This window comes from Poecilia reticulata, chromosome 10 (assembly GCF_904066995.2).
Source record: "Poecilia reticulata chromosome 10, P_reticulata-male-v2, whole genome shotgun sequence".
In the NCBI taxonomy this organism is placed as follows: Eukaryota; Metazoa; Chordata; class Actinopteri; order Cyprinodontiformes; family Poeciliidae; genus Poecilia; species Poecilia reticulata.
In genome coordinates this window covers 9,036,172-9,053,116 of record NC_088839.1, presented here as the reverse complement: position 1 = coordinate 9,053,116, position 16,945 = coordinate 9,036,172, and the positions used below count along the sequence as shown (strand labels likewise).

Sequence of the window (16,945 nt, the reverse complement as noted above, 5' to 3'; positions counted from 1 at the left end):
CAACTTTGTGATTTGAGTCTTTGCTTTTGTTTGATGTTGCAAATGTGTCAGGAGAGAGAAAGAGAGAGAGCAAAAAAAAAAAAGAACCTGCAATGATGTATTTCGTTCGCTTTGTTCTTCCCACCACAAGCAAAGGCACATAACCTTTACAGATTCTTTCAAAGTGCTAAACTAAAGCAATTTTCAGGCACAATCTCTGGCGCAAAAGAAGCCCGAGATTGGTTGGATGGCTTTTACTGATAGCCTTGCAGGACGCTAATTAATTTCTTTTAATGGGTGCGGCGTTGGTTTTTCTTATTTGACAGCATGTAGGATTGTTGTCCTAGTAAATACTTTTACAAGTGGGAGGGGGAATCCTGTATCCTCCTCACCCTTTGTTGTTTAAAAGCCCCATATGGATTGTGAATCGGCAGCAGCTTTCAAAGCATCATTAGTCATGCATAAAAGACTGTGTGAACGCTTTAATACCGGCCCTAGGCTCCGGCTCTGAAGATCTGCCTTAATTGCCCACCTCTGCTGCATTCGGTGGTCACGTGCCCACGTAGCGGCGCACAAGTTGAGTCCGTGTGCGACGCAGCCGGTGTTTGTGTGTATTTGCTAATTGTCCATCGCTCGCTGGCACTAATAAGCGCGTAAAGAGACTGAGTGCTCTAAGATGGGCATTAAACGAGATTCAGACACACCCCTCTGCATGCCTTGAATAATGATCCTTTATCTCTGCTTTTCTTTTCCCCCTGTGGCTGACACACTTTTTTTTCCTTCTTTTATTTGTGTGTGTGTGTGTGTGCGTGTTTGCGTGCGTGTGTGTGCGTGTGTGTGCAGCGGTCCACCTGTTAGGCCTGACCTGGCATCTGCGGCACGGTGAGAACCAGCTGTATGAAAACGGCCTGAGTTCAGCGGACCATCAGCAGGAGGACCGTGGCAAACTCCGACCTACGAGCTCTGTCCACCTGCTGGACACACTCAACCCTGAAAACACGTACACGGGTGACAGAGGTGAGGTCTCTCTCTCTCTTTTTCTCTCTCAAACATGCACACAGACACACACCTACTCAAACCCACACACTCATTGGGTGTGAATTAGCAAGACAGTCTCACTTGATAAGGTCATTCGGGGACACAAAGTGTGTCCAAATTGAGGAGCCGTCTGTATCCTTCGAAGGTGGCACTTGAAGACAGATTATGTTAATGTGATGCAACAAAGGCTGCTCCAAATGCGACCAACATTTGCATTCCAAAAATGGGGCCGGTATATCCTTCCCAGGGTTCATTGTGGGCCAAACAGGGTGTTGTTGGTCTTATGACAACTGCGGATGAAACTGGAGCAGAGTACAGTTTCAAGGTATATTCAAATCTGGTGTTACAAACATTAAAAGTCTGACGGTGGTTGTGTTTGTGTGTCTTTGTCGTTTGCATGGCTGTAAATTTGTAAATTAGCTAAGGCTATAAATGTTGTTGTGTTCTGCTTTTGTTTATACTCAACACTCGTCACCGTGCGAATAATAACGATATGAAATTGTACGTATCCATAGTAACCTGTACTTTCAGGACCTCTGTAGCAAGTCAGCTCAATTCTGTGTCTTTTTGCAGAGTTTTTCTGTAAACGTGACACTTGTATATTCCTCTAATAAAGTTGCAGATCATATTTATGTTGCACATCAGCATATGTTTACATTTTAAATAAGTCATTGTTGCTCCATTCTCTAATTCAGTGTTTTTCAACCACTGTGCCACGGCAGACTATTGTTCCGTGAGTGATCGTCAGGTGTGCCATGGAAATGATCCAATTTCACCTACGGTACCGTATTTTCCGGACTAGAAGCTGCTACTTTTTTCCTAAGCTTTGAACCATGCGGATTGTTGCCTGGTTAGGTTTTCTGTGGATTTTTCTTCAACCACCAGGGGGCTCTTTAGCAGAAAGTGAATTATTCGAAGTCAAAATTGTAGAAGAACGCGTTAATTTTCATTTAGAACAAGCACTGCCAGCAGCAGGCACGACAGAGAAATGTTTTCAAACTCATATGATGCAGATTTTAAGTTGAGGGCTGTCGATCTGGCACTACAGGAGGGAAATAGAGCTGCTGCACATAAGCTCAGCGTGAACAAATCAATGGTTCGGCTTTGGAGGCGGAGGGCTGCGTCCTATATTCAGCAGATTTATTAGGACGCAGTCCTCTGCTGCCCTCTGTTGGGTCTTTATGGAAAACCGAGAGCAGCAGAGATACCAGCGGCTTATAGTATGGTGCACTCTATAGTCCTGAAAATACGGCAATTGGTCTTAAAAGATTTTTTTTGATAATTAATTAATTATCTGCAAATAATGCCATCCTTGAGTGTCTGCTGTAGTAGAGACTAGCGGCGTAATCATTTAATTTTCTTACCACTAGATGGGAGTAGGTACAGAGCATTTTACATTAAAACAAGAGAATTAGTCATGCATGAATGTTACAGGTAGCGGTGACAGCATTGTATTCAGCAAGACTGTGATGACAGTGATGGAAAAGACAGTGAAGCTCAGCAGTAGTTGGAAAGAACATGAGTTCATTTCCCACAACATATCTGTGTGAAGTGAGCTTCTCCAGCCTGGCTACTATAAAAACTAAAAACAGAGAGAGACAGAGATGTTGAGGAAGAGCTTTGTCTTTCTTCAATTTCTGCCAGGAAATCAGCTGTTTTCATCCAAACATGCACAGGTTTCACACTAGGTGGGTAAAATATACAGATAATGACATTTTGTACATGCAACTCTTCATATTGTAACTGAATATGAAGTGAAATGTTTCCCAAATATTATTGCTTCTTTCAGAATAAGAATTATTTTCTGTATTCTGGCTATAAGAATGCTTGTGGATTAGTTTGTAAAACACTTTGAAGTTTTCTACAACTTCTTTAAATTTAACACCACAGTGTTGTGGCTGTTCAGGTGTATTTTTGAAGTGGACATGTTAAGTGCAATTTGAAATAAGAAATGTAAAACATGATAAAAACAAATTTTTGTGTTTATTTGATTCCTATTCAAGACACTTTGATAAGAATGACTATATATGTAATATAGGCGGCTACAGAGTATCTATGTTTACATTTTTGGTTGGGCCACAGCTCGAGATTTTTTAAATTAAAACAATGTACCTTTGCTCAAAAAAGGTTGAAAAACACTGCTCTAACTGACTCAGTTAATCTGCAGCTGTGTGGTGGCAGAAAGCATTTCGAGCTTCAGCCGACTGAGCTGAGTGGGTAGAGTATTCGTCTTGCAACCAGAAGGTGGTTGTAGGTTCAATTCCAGCTTCCTTCTGTTGCATGTCAATTTTATTTATTTATTTTTTGATAATTAAAGATTTTTTTTCCTTGCGCTCATGTTTTACAAAGGAAATTTATGTATTTTTTAAACATAATTTACACCAAGAGCTGCTATAAGCAGTCATTTCAACCACAGCTTAAATGACAAATTATCATTCAATTCAGTTCAATACCTTTTTTACCCCACAGGGGGAATTAGTGAGTTGCTGTCGTAACTCATATCATCCAGGTATCTTTGTAAAGTCTTTGTGGATGTCGGCAGGAAGGATCTCCAGTAGCAGTCAGTCTTGCAACAAATTTAAAGGAGCATCTGACTGAAGACACAATTATTGTATGATACTTTCAAGACTGCCAAACGCGAACGTTATGCTAACAGCTTAACATCTGTTAGCTAGACAGTCTCATTTAATAAGGTCATTCGGGTACACAAAGTGTATCCAAATTGAGGAACCGTCCGTATCCTTCGAAGGTGGATACGGACCTGAAATATCTAGGATATTTCAAGTCTCCTAGATCAATGGTCCCCAACCTTTTTATTACTTTTTATTACCGCGGACCGGTCAAGACTTGGAAATTTTGTTGCGGCCCGGGGGGCGGGGGGATAAAAGATAATTTCTATCTTTTATCTCTTAAAATGACTCCACAAACTTTCACTATTGCTTCTACATCGTCATCCGTGACTGGTTATTCTAAATTCTCGCTATGTTGGGGGTTTTACTGGATTATCCTCTGGAATCGGGATGTTTGTGACTGGAATCGGCTTGTGTTGCTCCTGCCTTGGACACACGAACCGATCGAACCTGTTGGATTTTTATCAGCTCTGTGGTCACAGAGGTTTGGAGAATCGGCCTACAATTCTTAAATTGTGCCGTCTAAACCAGACTTAAGACTCACAAGCTCTACTCATCTCCTCTCGACCGCAGCCCAAACGCTCTCCGACTCTGGTCGCTATGGTAACGTTTATATATACCTTCAAAATAATATACAGATGCGCCCCAAAAACGTACATTTACCTTCGTGAAGATTTTAACTCACGATAATGACTAACGGGAGCCCTGAGCTTGTTTCTCTGCAACGAGACGGTCCCATCTGGGAGTGATGGGAGACAATATCACCCGAAGTGTTGCTTATATCCACAGCCTGCTTGGTCTCTACTTGGCGAAGCAGCTTGAAGCTTTATTGCCTCATTAGCGAGCCGGTCGCCGCACGTTACGCAGAGCTGCTTGTAATGTAGGACTCACCTACCGGTCCGGGATAAATCCATTCTCCTGTCTCTTCTCTGGGCCTTTTCCCCTTTGCAAAGAAACTTTCCAAACACATCTGATCTGTTTCTTACTCATTTTGCTGCTTGTGGGCTCAATGTTGGCACCCAAGTAACCGAGAGAATCCAGTTAAAGGATTTTCAAAATAAAAGATCCTCCAGACTCAAATAATACATAAAACGGAAATATTTAATTATTTCTTGCACGGCCCGGTACCAATTGGTCCACGGACTGGTACCGATCCGTGGTACCAGTCCGTACCGGGGGTTGGGGACCACTGTCCTAGATGACAGTATCGTTTGTTTTTGCTGTTCTCCTATCTGTCTGGGTTGTGTGGTTAGAATGCTGGGCAGAAAGACACTGGAGTCAGGAATATGATCCTTGCCCCATTATGATTGATGGAGGAGACAGTTTGAACTTTCTTCTTCAGCTCTGAATCCATCGAGTCCTCTGGGATCAGGGGTCATAGTCCAGGTGTTATTTGAGCTGCTGGATCCGCATGTACAAAACAACCATATCGTTGCCATGGTTGCCACGTTTTGTCTGAAAGTAAAAAAGAGAAAAAAATATTTTCAACTTCACAGCATCTAATGACAAAACAAAAACAATTAGGAACAAAAGTCTACAAAAATACATTTTTTAACATAGAGCAATTCCATCATTCTTCCTCAGTGAGTGGTTCATTTCTGTTCAATTAAATATTACTTTAATTTGCATGATGTGCCAGATTTTATTTCTCAAAATAGAATGTTAACCTGTTAAACTCCAACTGGGCTAATCTGGTGATAGGATAACTATTTTGTGTGCGCTCCACAAATCAGGTCATTCTGAAAATGACGGAGCAAAGTCATTTTTAAAACAAACCAATAAAAAGTCCTGTTTGCCTCGAGCAATGTGTGGAGCAGGACAAACATGGAGTAAAAGGGGCTCAAGTCAAATCGGCTCATAAAAATGGCCAAAGGCTAACACTACGCATCATTCTGAACTCAAGAAACCTGGGGAGAAGCACGGTGGTGGCAGTGTCATGCTCTGTGGATGCTTTTCTCCTGCAGGACGTAGAATCTGGTCAGGATGGGGAAACAATCCCATCTCTAGATGAGCAAGATCGGGTCGAGTTAGCCGAAAAATGTTTGCAGTTGCAAATGCAGCAACAAAAAGGGGATTCTATAAAGTAGTTATCAAATATTTTCATGTCAGTTTTAGTTTTTTTCTAAAAGTGCTTCATTTTCTTTCCACTTCACAATTGTACTCTACTTTCTGTCGGCCCATCTCTTAAAATCCCATTAAAAAATACTATTTTATGGCTGCATCATATGAGTAGGTTTTTTTTTTCCATTTCTAAAAACCACTTGTGCTTTTTAAATCCACAGATGCACCAGCTAAAAACTAAGAGCTACCTAATCTTTCCCGAGCACCAGTAGTAATTTCTGCAGCCTGAGCACCGTCAGGGCTACACTGTGAACTGGAAAACCTCCAGCAACCAGTACCACGGCCTCCCAGTACACAAGCTTGTAGAACATGGCGACATGAAGGGATGGCATGACACAGCATCCCGCCGGTCGTGTCGGGCCGCCTTTTCTGATCGTCAGGACTTTCTGCAGTAATTTGATGGGTTTATTAATCTTGACTGGGCCATGGAATTCCACCTCGCGCAGCGGGACTGAGAGCGAGCTGCCAGCTGTCTAGCAGAGAAGGGAAAATCAATCAGTCCTGTTTATTTTCTGTGAGTCGTTGCTGTCACTTTGAGGGCCACAGCTCAAAGTGACATCTGAGATGTTAGGTCAGTTAATTTGTGTTTCATTAAAAGGGGAGAAGGGGGAAGAAAAAAAAACAGAGTTTTGTAGCCTCCCGGGCAAGGGAGGCTCATTGAAAATTAGCATGTGTACCCCAGCGTTGTGTTCCAATCAAGTCTGATTGGAGCCGGAGCTAATAAATTTTGCAGTCATTTATCGTGTAACTGAATGCCAACAAAACACTCAACCCGTTCCCCTCAAAAAAAGGCAGACAGACGTTGGGGGAGGCTGCATGTGTTTCGGCCATTGTGGAAAAAAGGGCTATGGGGATGATCAGAAAAATAAATCCATATGGGGATGTATGTCTCAAGAGAGTCAGAGTCAATACAGGACAGCCCTTAATGTTTTAGCTAACATTTCCTCTAGACTGGAGCATACAGAGAAGGGAGTCTTTCAATATTTTTCTTTGGACATTCTCTCTAGATCATCCAGTGTCTCTTATGCCTTCAGTGTTTAAAAAATTGCAGTATATATAACAAAAATGGCATAAAAGAAATTTAACTTCACAATTTATCGCTTTGAAATTGGCCTCTGTCTCTTTAAGAAGCTCCTGCTCTTTCCTGCGCTCCACTTTCAGTAAGCCTTTGCCAACGTTTTCACTGGCATTTCACTGAAAGTGGTTCATGTGCTAATGTACAGTTCCAACAGGTGTTTGCTAACTGTTGCTGCTGCTGCTGCTAGTCTGGAGGAGCTAAGTGGGGGAGTGCTGTTATTAGGAGGAGCTCTGTGAAAACCCAGCACCTGGTGAGACCAGGTTTTTTGCAAACAAAATGGCTACCAAAAGGATTTCTCAAACATGCATGAAAGAATCAAGGCAACACTCAAGGTATGTTTTTGATGGTGGAATACTGCGCCTTTAAAAAGCGCCAAAAGCACCATTGTTTCTCTTCCAATGGTGTTTCTCCACCATTGGAAGAGAAACAGGCCCATGGGATCGTAGATCCATCACCGTACTTAACAGTAATTTTGAGGTGAGACTCCATGCAATCAACCCTCGCTTCTGAACAGCAGATGAATCTGTAAATAGGTTTTGTTGTCGGGGTAAGTCTCTTCTGGCCGTAACACATGGCTCCAGGTAACGTTTTAGGTTATAATGGTGGGATTGAGGCTTTTTACTGGGCATCACTCCCAATCAACCTTTGGGATGTAGACAGGGTCTAAAAGTTTAACAACAAACTTCCGGGATTATTTTTTACCTTATTGTCCTCCTCACAATGATTGGTGGCATATGCCATCAATATGCCACCAATGGATAATGCCACCAGGTGGATAATATGCCACCAGCCTAGTGACTGGTGGCGAAAAGGAAGAGGCCACTATGTCTTCTGCTTTGGTCAAGAAAACAGAAAGTCATAAAGAACTATTACTAGTTTACTGAAATCTCCTGTTAATCAAAAAAAATTAATTATGAATAAAAAATGGCTTAAGTTTCAAATATTTTACAGGGACTCTTTTAGAGATGTCAGAGTAATTTAGAAGAAATTTCACTAAATTAAAGGGGAAGTGTTATGTAATATCAACTTTTTTTAGCTTCACATTATCATTATTAAGTTATAATGTTATTACCTCATCAAAAACATACCTGGAGTATCGCTTTGATTGTTTCATACATTTTTGAGAAATCCTTTAATCTCCATGGTAACCATTCAGCTGTATAAAAGACATGGTGGGACCGAGCGTCACTTTCAAGGCGCAGCTCCTCCTCAGAGCTGCAGTTTCTTAGCTTCTGCCTCACAGAGCAGCCGTCTGCCACCGCTCCCCCACTCGGCTCCTCCAGACTAGCCCACAGCAATTAGCTAACACCTGCTGGAACTGCCCTTCAGCTGACCTCATTACACGAGTTACTTCTGAATGCAATGCTGGTAAAAACATTGTTAAAAGGTTAACAGAGGAGCGTTGTCATGACGGGGCGTTAAAAAGAGCAGGAGTTTTTAAAGAGACAGATGCCCAAATTCAAGGTGTTAAATTACGTAGTCAGATTCCTTTTTGTTCATATTTGATGATATATGTAGCACTTTCACAACAACTGGAGGTGACATAGCTACTTGATTGTGCTATAAAATTGCTCTTTTTTTGTTTTGTTTTTTGTCCCTAGAAAATACTAAACACTGCCCCTTTAAAAGAACAAAAATACTAAAAACCGATACACTTGGTACAAATTTCAGTACGTTTCTGCTTCATTAGGGCATTGTTTTGTTGTCATAAGGCAATCGGCACACTGAATGATCTCATTCAACATGGAGACATTAGGCAATAAATCAACCCTGAACTGATTCCATATCCAAAAAGGCAAGTAATTGGTTAATCAGTGGCCATCTTACCCAGTGCAGGGCTAGAAATCACTCGTCTCCACACCGCCTTCTGCCATCTATCCAGAGGAATTCTTAGCCCCAATTTAACCCCATGATATGGGACATTAATTGTGCGTTTTCAGGTCATGAAGTCAGACGGAGCATAGCAACCTTCATGCTTGGTGTAACTCTGATGGATATTACATCAGAGGCAGCCGGAACCCACGTGCGGGGAGCCGAACTGCAGCACTCTGCAATTCAGGCTACCTGGGACGTCCCTGAAGCAACTGCTCCTGATGAATCCTCACATTTTTAAGGATTAACACTCTCATTGGTCCCTAAATCCTCCTGTAGACCGCGCCGGGGTCACAGACTTCCACTTGGAAGTGTTGCGTCACAAGCGCTCTATTGTTTCAACTCTCATTGCTTTACACGCTTGATGAGAGCCGGTGGAAATCAAAATGGGCAGAGTTAAGCCGCTGATGCATGGGAGCTCAGATTAATAAAATTGGCACGGTGGAGGTGGTCCCCTGGCAGAGGAGGGCCAAAGAGATTAGAGATTAGGCTGTAATCCAGTGTGGCAGATTATCACGCTCATCCCGCTCTACCCATCACCTCTCACACCGAGAGACCACACAATCCCCAAGATTACACCGCGGAGGACGGTGAGAGGAAGGGATGTGGGATGAGAGCAGGAGGGAGAGAGCGTTTCATGGTGGAAGGGGAAACTAAAGTTAAACTGGGAGGAGAGGCGAATAATTGAGAAGTGGGGGGACTTTTGTTTATTTTTTTTTTTTTTTTCATGAAACATTTAACAAGGAAAATTAGTATCGAACATGGCGGCTTTTTTTCTCATTAAGTATATTTCAAATGAGGTAGTTTGCATTAGATTTACCAACAAACAAAAAAAATGCTGGGAACAAATCAACCAATCAATATACACACAGTATGACCATAAATTATTACAGAATTCACATCAAATAAAGTGAAGTAGCATGGGTAAAAAGTATTGTAAATTTTTTACCAATATTAATTTGACATCCCTCATCAGGTGTGACCTGCTCTATGTAGAAACATGTGGGTCATTTCGGCACCCTATGATTTTCACATTTTTATTTATTGGATTCAGCTTGGGTGATTGACGTGGGCATTTTTGCGATTTGATTTTGATTTTCTCTGGAAACAGTTGAGGGTTCCATTGCCTGTACAGGGTTTCCCCCGGCGTACTATAAGCCTGGCGGGCCACCAGGCTTTACTTGTGCCCTCACCAGGCTTAGAATTGCTTACTTATTAATTTTTTTTTAATATTAGCATTTTTTAAGACTTTACAGTTGGTGTTCAGGTATTCATTTTCCAATCTTCCAATAACAGATGATTATCAAGTGATATTTTCAAATTTCCACTCAAATCTTCCTGCAGTTGTGTGAATTCTGCCGATACCAAATGCTAAAAACGATTACCATGCCATGATCGTACCTCTAAAATTGCTTTTTGGGTTGATCGTAAATAACTTCCCTCACATATGATTTTGATATCCTCTGAAGCAATGTTACTTCTCCTGGTATTTTATCGACTTGGCTAAATGTGGTGCAGGAAACTTTAAACAATCTCAAACCTGATTTTTCTTCAACAGTGGAGAGTTATGCAGTGAGGGTAGTAGGTAGATAACTGCATGTGCTATTTCCAGATCTTTCCGAAGATCTCCGTTATCATAGTCTCTGGCTGAAAGGAAAATCCCTATTACTGCCCTATTTGACTCCCCTGTCAGAAATCTTGTGAAAATAATCTGTTTGTGGTTGGTTTATAGTAAAATTATATTCTTCCCGTTTCCAGATAATGGCCTCAGTTGGGTTCACTGAAACATGCAGAATTTTATAAATATATTTGTAACCAATCTCATCAAAATGTTTCTCAACAATAAGGTTGCAAATGTCTTAAGAGAGTCTTTGCTTGTCACATCTTGGAATATTTCATGTACAATACATTTATAATGAGAAACCCTTTCATAGGCTATTAGTTTGAACCAGACCATTAGGTGCTAAGTTGCACTGAAGAGGGTTGATTCCTGAATGCTGATAGGTTTCAGCTGGTTTCCTGACTCTTTACGTCTATGTAGGGTTTTTTTTTCGTAACATGCTCAATTAGGCCTGTCACAATAATCAATAAATCAATTAATTGCATGATAAATTAAAACAAGCTCAATAATTTCCATTGGCATGATTTATCGTTTTTCTCTCCTTCTACCAAAAAACTGGATGATAAAAGTCTTCAGTTTGGTGCTTTGGTTTCAACTGGCCCTTTTATGAAGGGCACTTCTGTTTACAAAGACTTCAAAATTCATTTCAATTCAATACATTTATTTGTCGTTTTATTTATTTATTTTGAATATTTAGAATGTCTTCCGGTTACAGTGTTAAACGGTCATAAGAATGTAAAGTTTACTGATGTTTAAGAATTTGTTCTTGCTTTATTATTTTGCCTTAAAAATTGTCTCAAAACAACGTCATCGCTTATCGCGATAACTTCTGGAACAATTTATCGTCCAGCAAAATTTGTTATCGTGACAGGATCAGTACTTACTAACTCTGCCATTCCGCCATACACCACAAAACTTAATTTATGGACTAATTTGTTTTGATTTCTTTGTATGTGTTGGATTTTAGCTCCGATCATCTGGTGTGAATTTAATGTCAACAGCCCCTTTAGAAATAGATGTACAGAGAAAAACACTGGCGTATTCAATGCTGCCTTTTCTTCCTACTGTACAAAACAAATGTTTGTGGCTTGTCTGAAAAAAAAAAAAAAGATTGGAAACCAAGATGTAAATGTTTCCTTGTTATTGAGAAATAAATTATTTTATACTTGATGCACTGCAATAAACAGAACATTACAGTTGGGATATGAAGATCGCAGAGGAGGCTGATTGGAGGAGCATAGTTATCACTTTCTCCTTGTTTCCGATGTGATGGCACAGTAGGGAGAGATGAAACAATCTTGGCGGAATGATTTGAAGCTAGTAATCTTCTTGTATGCTTGTTCAGGAATTTTTATTTATTTATTTTTAGCCGTGTTATTTTTTCATATCAACATCAATGCCACAGAAAAACAGCCTTTCTCAACATCTTTTTTTTCTTCTTCTTCTTTTCTGTTTTGCTGCTCGTTTGATGCGTTGGGTCTCTGCCCAAATTCAGCATCCCAAGAAAGGGAATTTTAATTTACCTTTCTGAGACGGCCCCCGCTCCACTGCGCGAGACACTAATTGACATGTTGTGTCAACTGCGTTATGGCTACTGTCTTGTCAAGCCACACATGCTGCGTTTTCTGTCCTCCTCGCGATCGCTCTCCTGCAGCTTTCCTGGAGATCAACCGGCAGCCCCCTTCTTAGTCCTCATCACATAAAAAGCTTTTCTAATTAGTGTTACATTAATTGCCACTCACTCCACGATAATCAACCCCAAGCTGGTGCGCATGCACACACACCAACTCCGGGGCTTCTATTTCTTGATCTGACGTGCATTCGTGAGAAGCTCGCAGACATGGCCACACACACACACACGCCCCCCCCCCCCCCCCCCACCCCCTCCACACACACACACACACACACACACACACACACATGAACGTGCGCACCCACGCAGAGAGAGATTCCTCTGGTGCAGATGAAAGCAGAAGTGCCTAGAAAAAGAAAGTTTGTGTCAGTGGATTCCCTGCCTTAATGAAGTACATCAGGACTCGAGGAGGGGGGGAGTAAAATCTCACTCATTGTGGGAACGTCTGACTTATTAACGCGAAATGACACAAAGTGACATACAGTAGATGGGAATATTGCCTCATTATAATGTGGAGATGATAAAAGCGCGGAGCTACGCCATCTGAGCTGAGGCGATTGTGTAAACCGGCTGTAAAACCGCGTTCCGAGCTGTTTTTACTCTGTCTTGACGTTGTGGTTTAGAAATGGTGTGGAGATGGATGGATTGTGACACAGACAGAAAGAAGGGCTCTTAAAGAGCACATCAATATTCCAGACTGCGTGCAGAGAGAGAGAGAGGGTGGAAGGGGAGGCGGGTTGTGCAGAGAGAGGTGGGGTGTGTGTGCGTGCGTGCGTGCGTGCGTGCGTGCGTGTGTGTGCAGAAACGGTGAGAAAGAACGCGGCGGGTTGTGTGCGTGGCGCGCGAGCTCTGATGGACTGGGCCGTGTAACAGCGGATGCATTGATTTTCTCACGCTGGGGTACAGTCTCGGGGTGTAGCACGCGCACATACTCACAGCTCAGACACGCGTGCGTGATGCAGCATAGATCATTTAGTGAGCTCTCTGCTTGAGCTCCTCGAGTCAAGAGAGCACAAACATGTCTGCATGCGACACAGCCCGCATCCAAAAAACCTGCCATTAAAATGTGGCTGGACAAGTCGGGTGTGATTTAAAGCTGCAGTCGCTGTTTACAGTGTAGACGACTCATTTCATATGCGACAGAGAGACTCTTAGGAGTCACTGTTGTTTTTATTTTGTTTGTTTTGTTTTGTTTTGTAAAACCTCAGATTTGATGTTTCGGGTTACAAAATAATAATAGTTGGGTTTGTCTTTGTGATAAATATAATAATATTGTCACCTTTCTATTCTAAAATAAGTGCTTTGTTGGCAAAAGGGATTTTCAAATAATCTTTTAACAAAGGATAGAGGAGGATTTTTCTGCCACAACCACTTCTGCCTAAAAAAGAAAGGAAAACAAAAGACTTGGGCTATTTATTTTAGGAAGGTGACTTGCATATATCTAGACATAGATATATTTACCACCAGCACCAACAACAACTCCTTTATGATTTTATCCAAGACATTTTCATAACATGAGTTAAACTAACATAAATAAAATAATAAAGTGTTTTTGAACTGAAATATGTCAAGTAAAACTTTAAGCATGTATCATGACTTTTTTCATTGATTCCCGTAGCAATTTAAAAATGTAAAAAAAAATTAAATAAAATGCTCCCACTATATGAAATGAAATGATCAGTTTAAACAAGTAATTAAACGATAAATGAGTAATAAGAGAAAGAAGACATCACAAACAAGTTGGAAAACTAAATGATAAATGGAATGAATTGGATTTGTGACACATTGATAAAGTATCGCAGTTGAAACCAAAAGGCAATTATGAATATATGCAACATTGAAAAGTGTAATAATAGTTCAAAGCTGTTCTGTCTTATATTTTTTCTGCTAATCTTTTGCCAAATTAATGACTTTATTTTAACCATTTACTAATTTCTGCATTTATCTGTAACTTTCACAGTATTTGTGCTGTTCATGGTTAGTTCTTAAAATTTTTTTTTATCAAGTATAATTTTACTCTTACTGCATTTATACTTTTACTACCGTGATCCAAGAGATTATGTGTGAACTTTAACATTTTTTAAATGTCCCTCGATCAATCCTGAAAGTCAAAGTTCTTAAAAGTTTTTTTTTTTTTTTTTTTTTCTTAATGGAAATCGATACATCTCGTCACAAAACCTCACAGTGATTTCTCTTACTTTCACATGAAATAATGACACAGCTGAAGAGGAGAAATTCACTCTGCGGTTCACTGACTTACAGGCGTTAAGTATCTGCCCAGACTTAGCCTTATTATAAACTTTTGCAGGAGCTCAGTTAGAACAAAAAAAAAGAAAAGAAAGAAAGTTGAATACTTCATCCTTATGCCATCTTGTGCAACACATGTTAAATATGTAACAGCGTCGGTGTCAAGCAGTGAATGAGTTTGTGAACAGGCAGACATATCTGTCACAGATGTAACCCGAGGCCTGATGGTAGAAGGTGAAGACAGACGGTAGAAGTAATAGAAGGCCCCGGGGCCCGGAGCATTATCTTCTCCTGACTCTGACTGACACTCATTAGGCTGCACAGTGGAGAGGGGAGGCTGAGAGCTTATTAAGCCACCTGCTCAAAAGGCCCTTAATTGAATCCAAGTAATTATAGAGACCTTGCCCATTGTGATATTTTTATTCATCCTGCGGCAAACTCAATCTCTCTTGCATTCGGAACAGTATTAATGTTGTCTGCGCCGATACATGCATGATTTACACACGGACAGTATTGACTATTCAGACACACACACACACACACACACACACACACACACACGTGCGCGTGCGGTTTGGTCCCCTCGGACGTGTCCCGTTACCAAGACCCTGACTGCAGCGTAATGCTGTTCTCTGCTTCATTAGAACATGAGGGGTAATAACATTAATTGCGAAGACAGTGTGTTGAAAAATAGATTGTAGGTGTAATTGTTTTACCTGAATTTCCCGTAGGCAAGAGGAATTAATTAGACCTCGTGTCCCGAGTCATAATGTAGTTCCTCTTCCTCGCCGGCCTGACACACACCCGGCCACACGCGCGCACACACACGCACATACGCGCACACACACGCACACACACAGGTGCGGACAGGCAATGAAACCCTGAGCTAAATGGCCTAAATGGGCCTGCAAACTCGCATCGATTTTTAAAAACAAAAGATTCACGTGGACTTTAGGGGTGTCTCGATGAATGGGGTGAAAGTTCATGAATTTAGACCAAACGATGTTGTGCTCACAAAATGTGGTTGAGATGAGACGGGATTTTAGCAATATTTATGGGGGGAAAAAATTTTTATTTTTATGAGGGTTTCACAAATCACAAACTTTGTGTTAGAAAATCTGCAATCAGTGTTTATTTGCTTCGTTCAGGTTTGATCAATCGAAGTATTTTAGTGTTTAAATTTAGGAACAGGTTGGCTTGCCTCTTTGGGGATTCATACCTGGATTTTTGCCCCTTCCAGTTTCTAAACCAGCGGTTCTCAATGTGGGCGGTACCGCCCCCCGGGGGGCGTTCAGAGGACGGCAGGGGGCGCTGGCAGACATTTTTTCAAAACGAGGGCGCTGGAATTCCTTTGGGGGGCGTTTGGTCGAAGGTAAACTTTACACCTTAAGTGCACAACTATACCAGTTTAGACTTTGAGCAACTTGCTAAAACTGTATTGTGTAACATTAAAACCTGCTGCATCTATATCGATGGCAGCTCTTCTTTTCAGTGTTTGCTAGCTTTTGGCGCAGCTTCGTTCTCCTGCTACTAGTAGCTTCACCGCATCAGGTCAGCGTTACACCGGCTGATGAAGTTGCTGTGATTCACTTTGTCTGGTGTCTGATTTTCACATATTTTATGTTTTATTGAGGATTTTTGTGCTTATGTTTTGGCAGTTCTGTGATCATGTCAAAGCAACAACTTATATTAAAAAGTGTTTTAATGTCCGTTTGAAGGCTGCCCACTTCCATGGAAGGACAACAGAAAATTGCTCTTATAAACATGTAATTACTAAAATCACGATACCCTGACTTTGTATCCCTCTGAAAAATGAACCCATTTAAGTAAAGAAATCCCTCCACGGGTGGTTCCACGATAGAGAGCGCTCATTTTATTGAGTTAACATTGGTTCTGTGAGTGATCTGGTATGAAACCGTAGCACAACAGCACTTTTTAATTTTAATTATCAGAATACTGGAGCTAAAAGGTTTACGTCAGTCTGCTTTTCTCCATCGATACGCGCTTCCCGACCGCTCCACGCCTTATGTAGTAAAAAAAAAAAAAAAAGATAATGTGCACGTTGCGCAAAACTCTGAAATAGGAGAATTGTGACATAGAACAGAGCAACGAACTATTAATCTATAAATCAATAGACAGGTCTATATAAAGATATAATCCATGTTCCTGTCCTATATTTGTATGGCATTAAAATGATCTGGAACTTTAGTTTTTCCACTGAAAGCTCTGGTTTACACAGTTAATGCCATGTGGGTGAAATTTTATGGATGATACTCTGATGTCCCATTCTCCTGAAGGCAGCACAGAGCTGCACCACCAGAAATATTGGACAAAAGAAGAGCTATGATTGACATAGTCGGAGTTCAGTTAAGATGAATGTCCATTTTTTGCATTTTTCTTAGATGTCTGTAAAAATAATTTCTATTTGCATGGCGCTTTTGTTCTCTGGAAAATTATTTTTGACAATAACTCCAGAAACAACCATAAAAATCAAACATAAACAACAGTGATAGTAATATTAATAATGAAATAATATTCAGTGTGAAGTAGCCTGCAAATTCTTTGATGGAGAGCGGTGAGGGACCTGGATAATGGATCGGAGGGCGCTGGCCCAAAAAAGGTTGAGAAACATTTTTCTAAACAGACAAACCACTTTGTTCGCATGCACTCAAACCCTTGCATAATTTTTCACTTTTTCACTTTAAAGAATACAGGCTTATCAGTGA

General features: G+C 40.9%; 1 protein-coding gene across 3 annotated transcripts in view; it reads left to right on the top strand.

Moving 5' to 3' along the window:
• tenm1 (teneurin transmembrane protein 1) overlaps positions 1 to 16,945 on the top strand; it is a 300,581-nt gene that overhangs the window by 143,665 nt on the left and 139,971 nt on the right. For all 3 annotated transcript variants that reach the window (XM_081611713.1, XM_081611715.1, XM_081611714.1), the window contains one exon: positions 823 to 996. In XM_081611713.1, the coding sequence (XP_081467839.1) occupies positions 823 to 996 (174 nt within the window). The remainder of the gene's footprint in view (positions 1 to 822; positions 997 to 16,945) is intronic.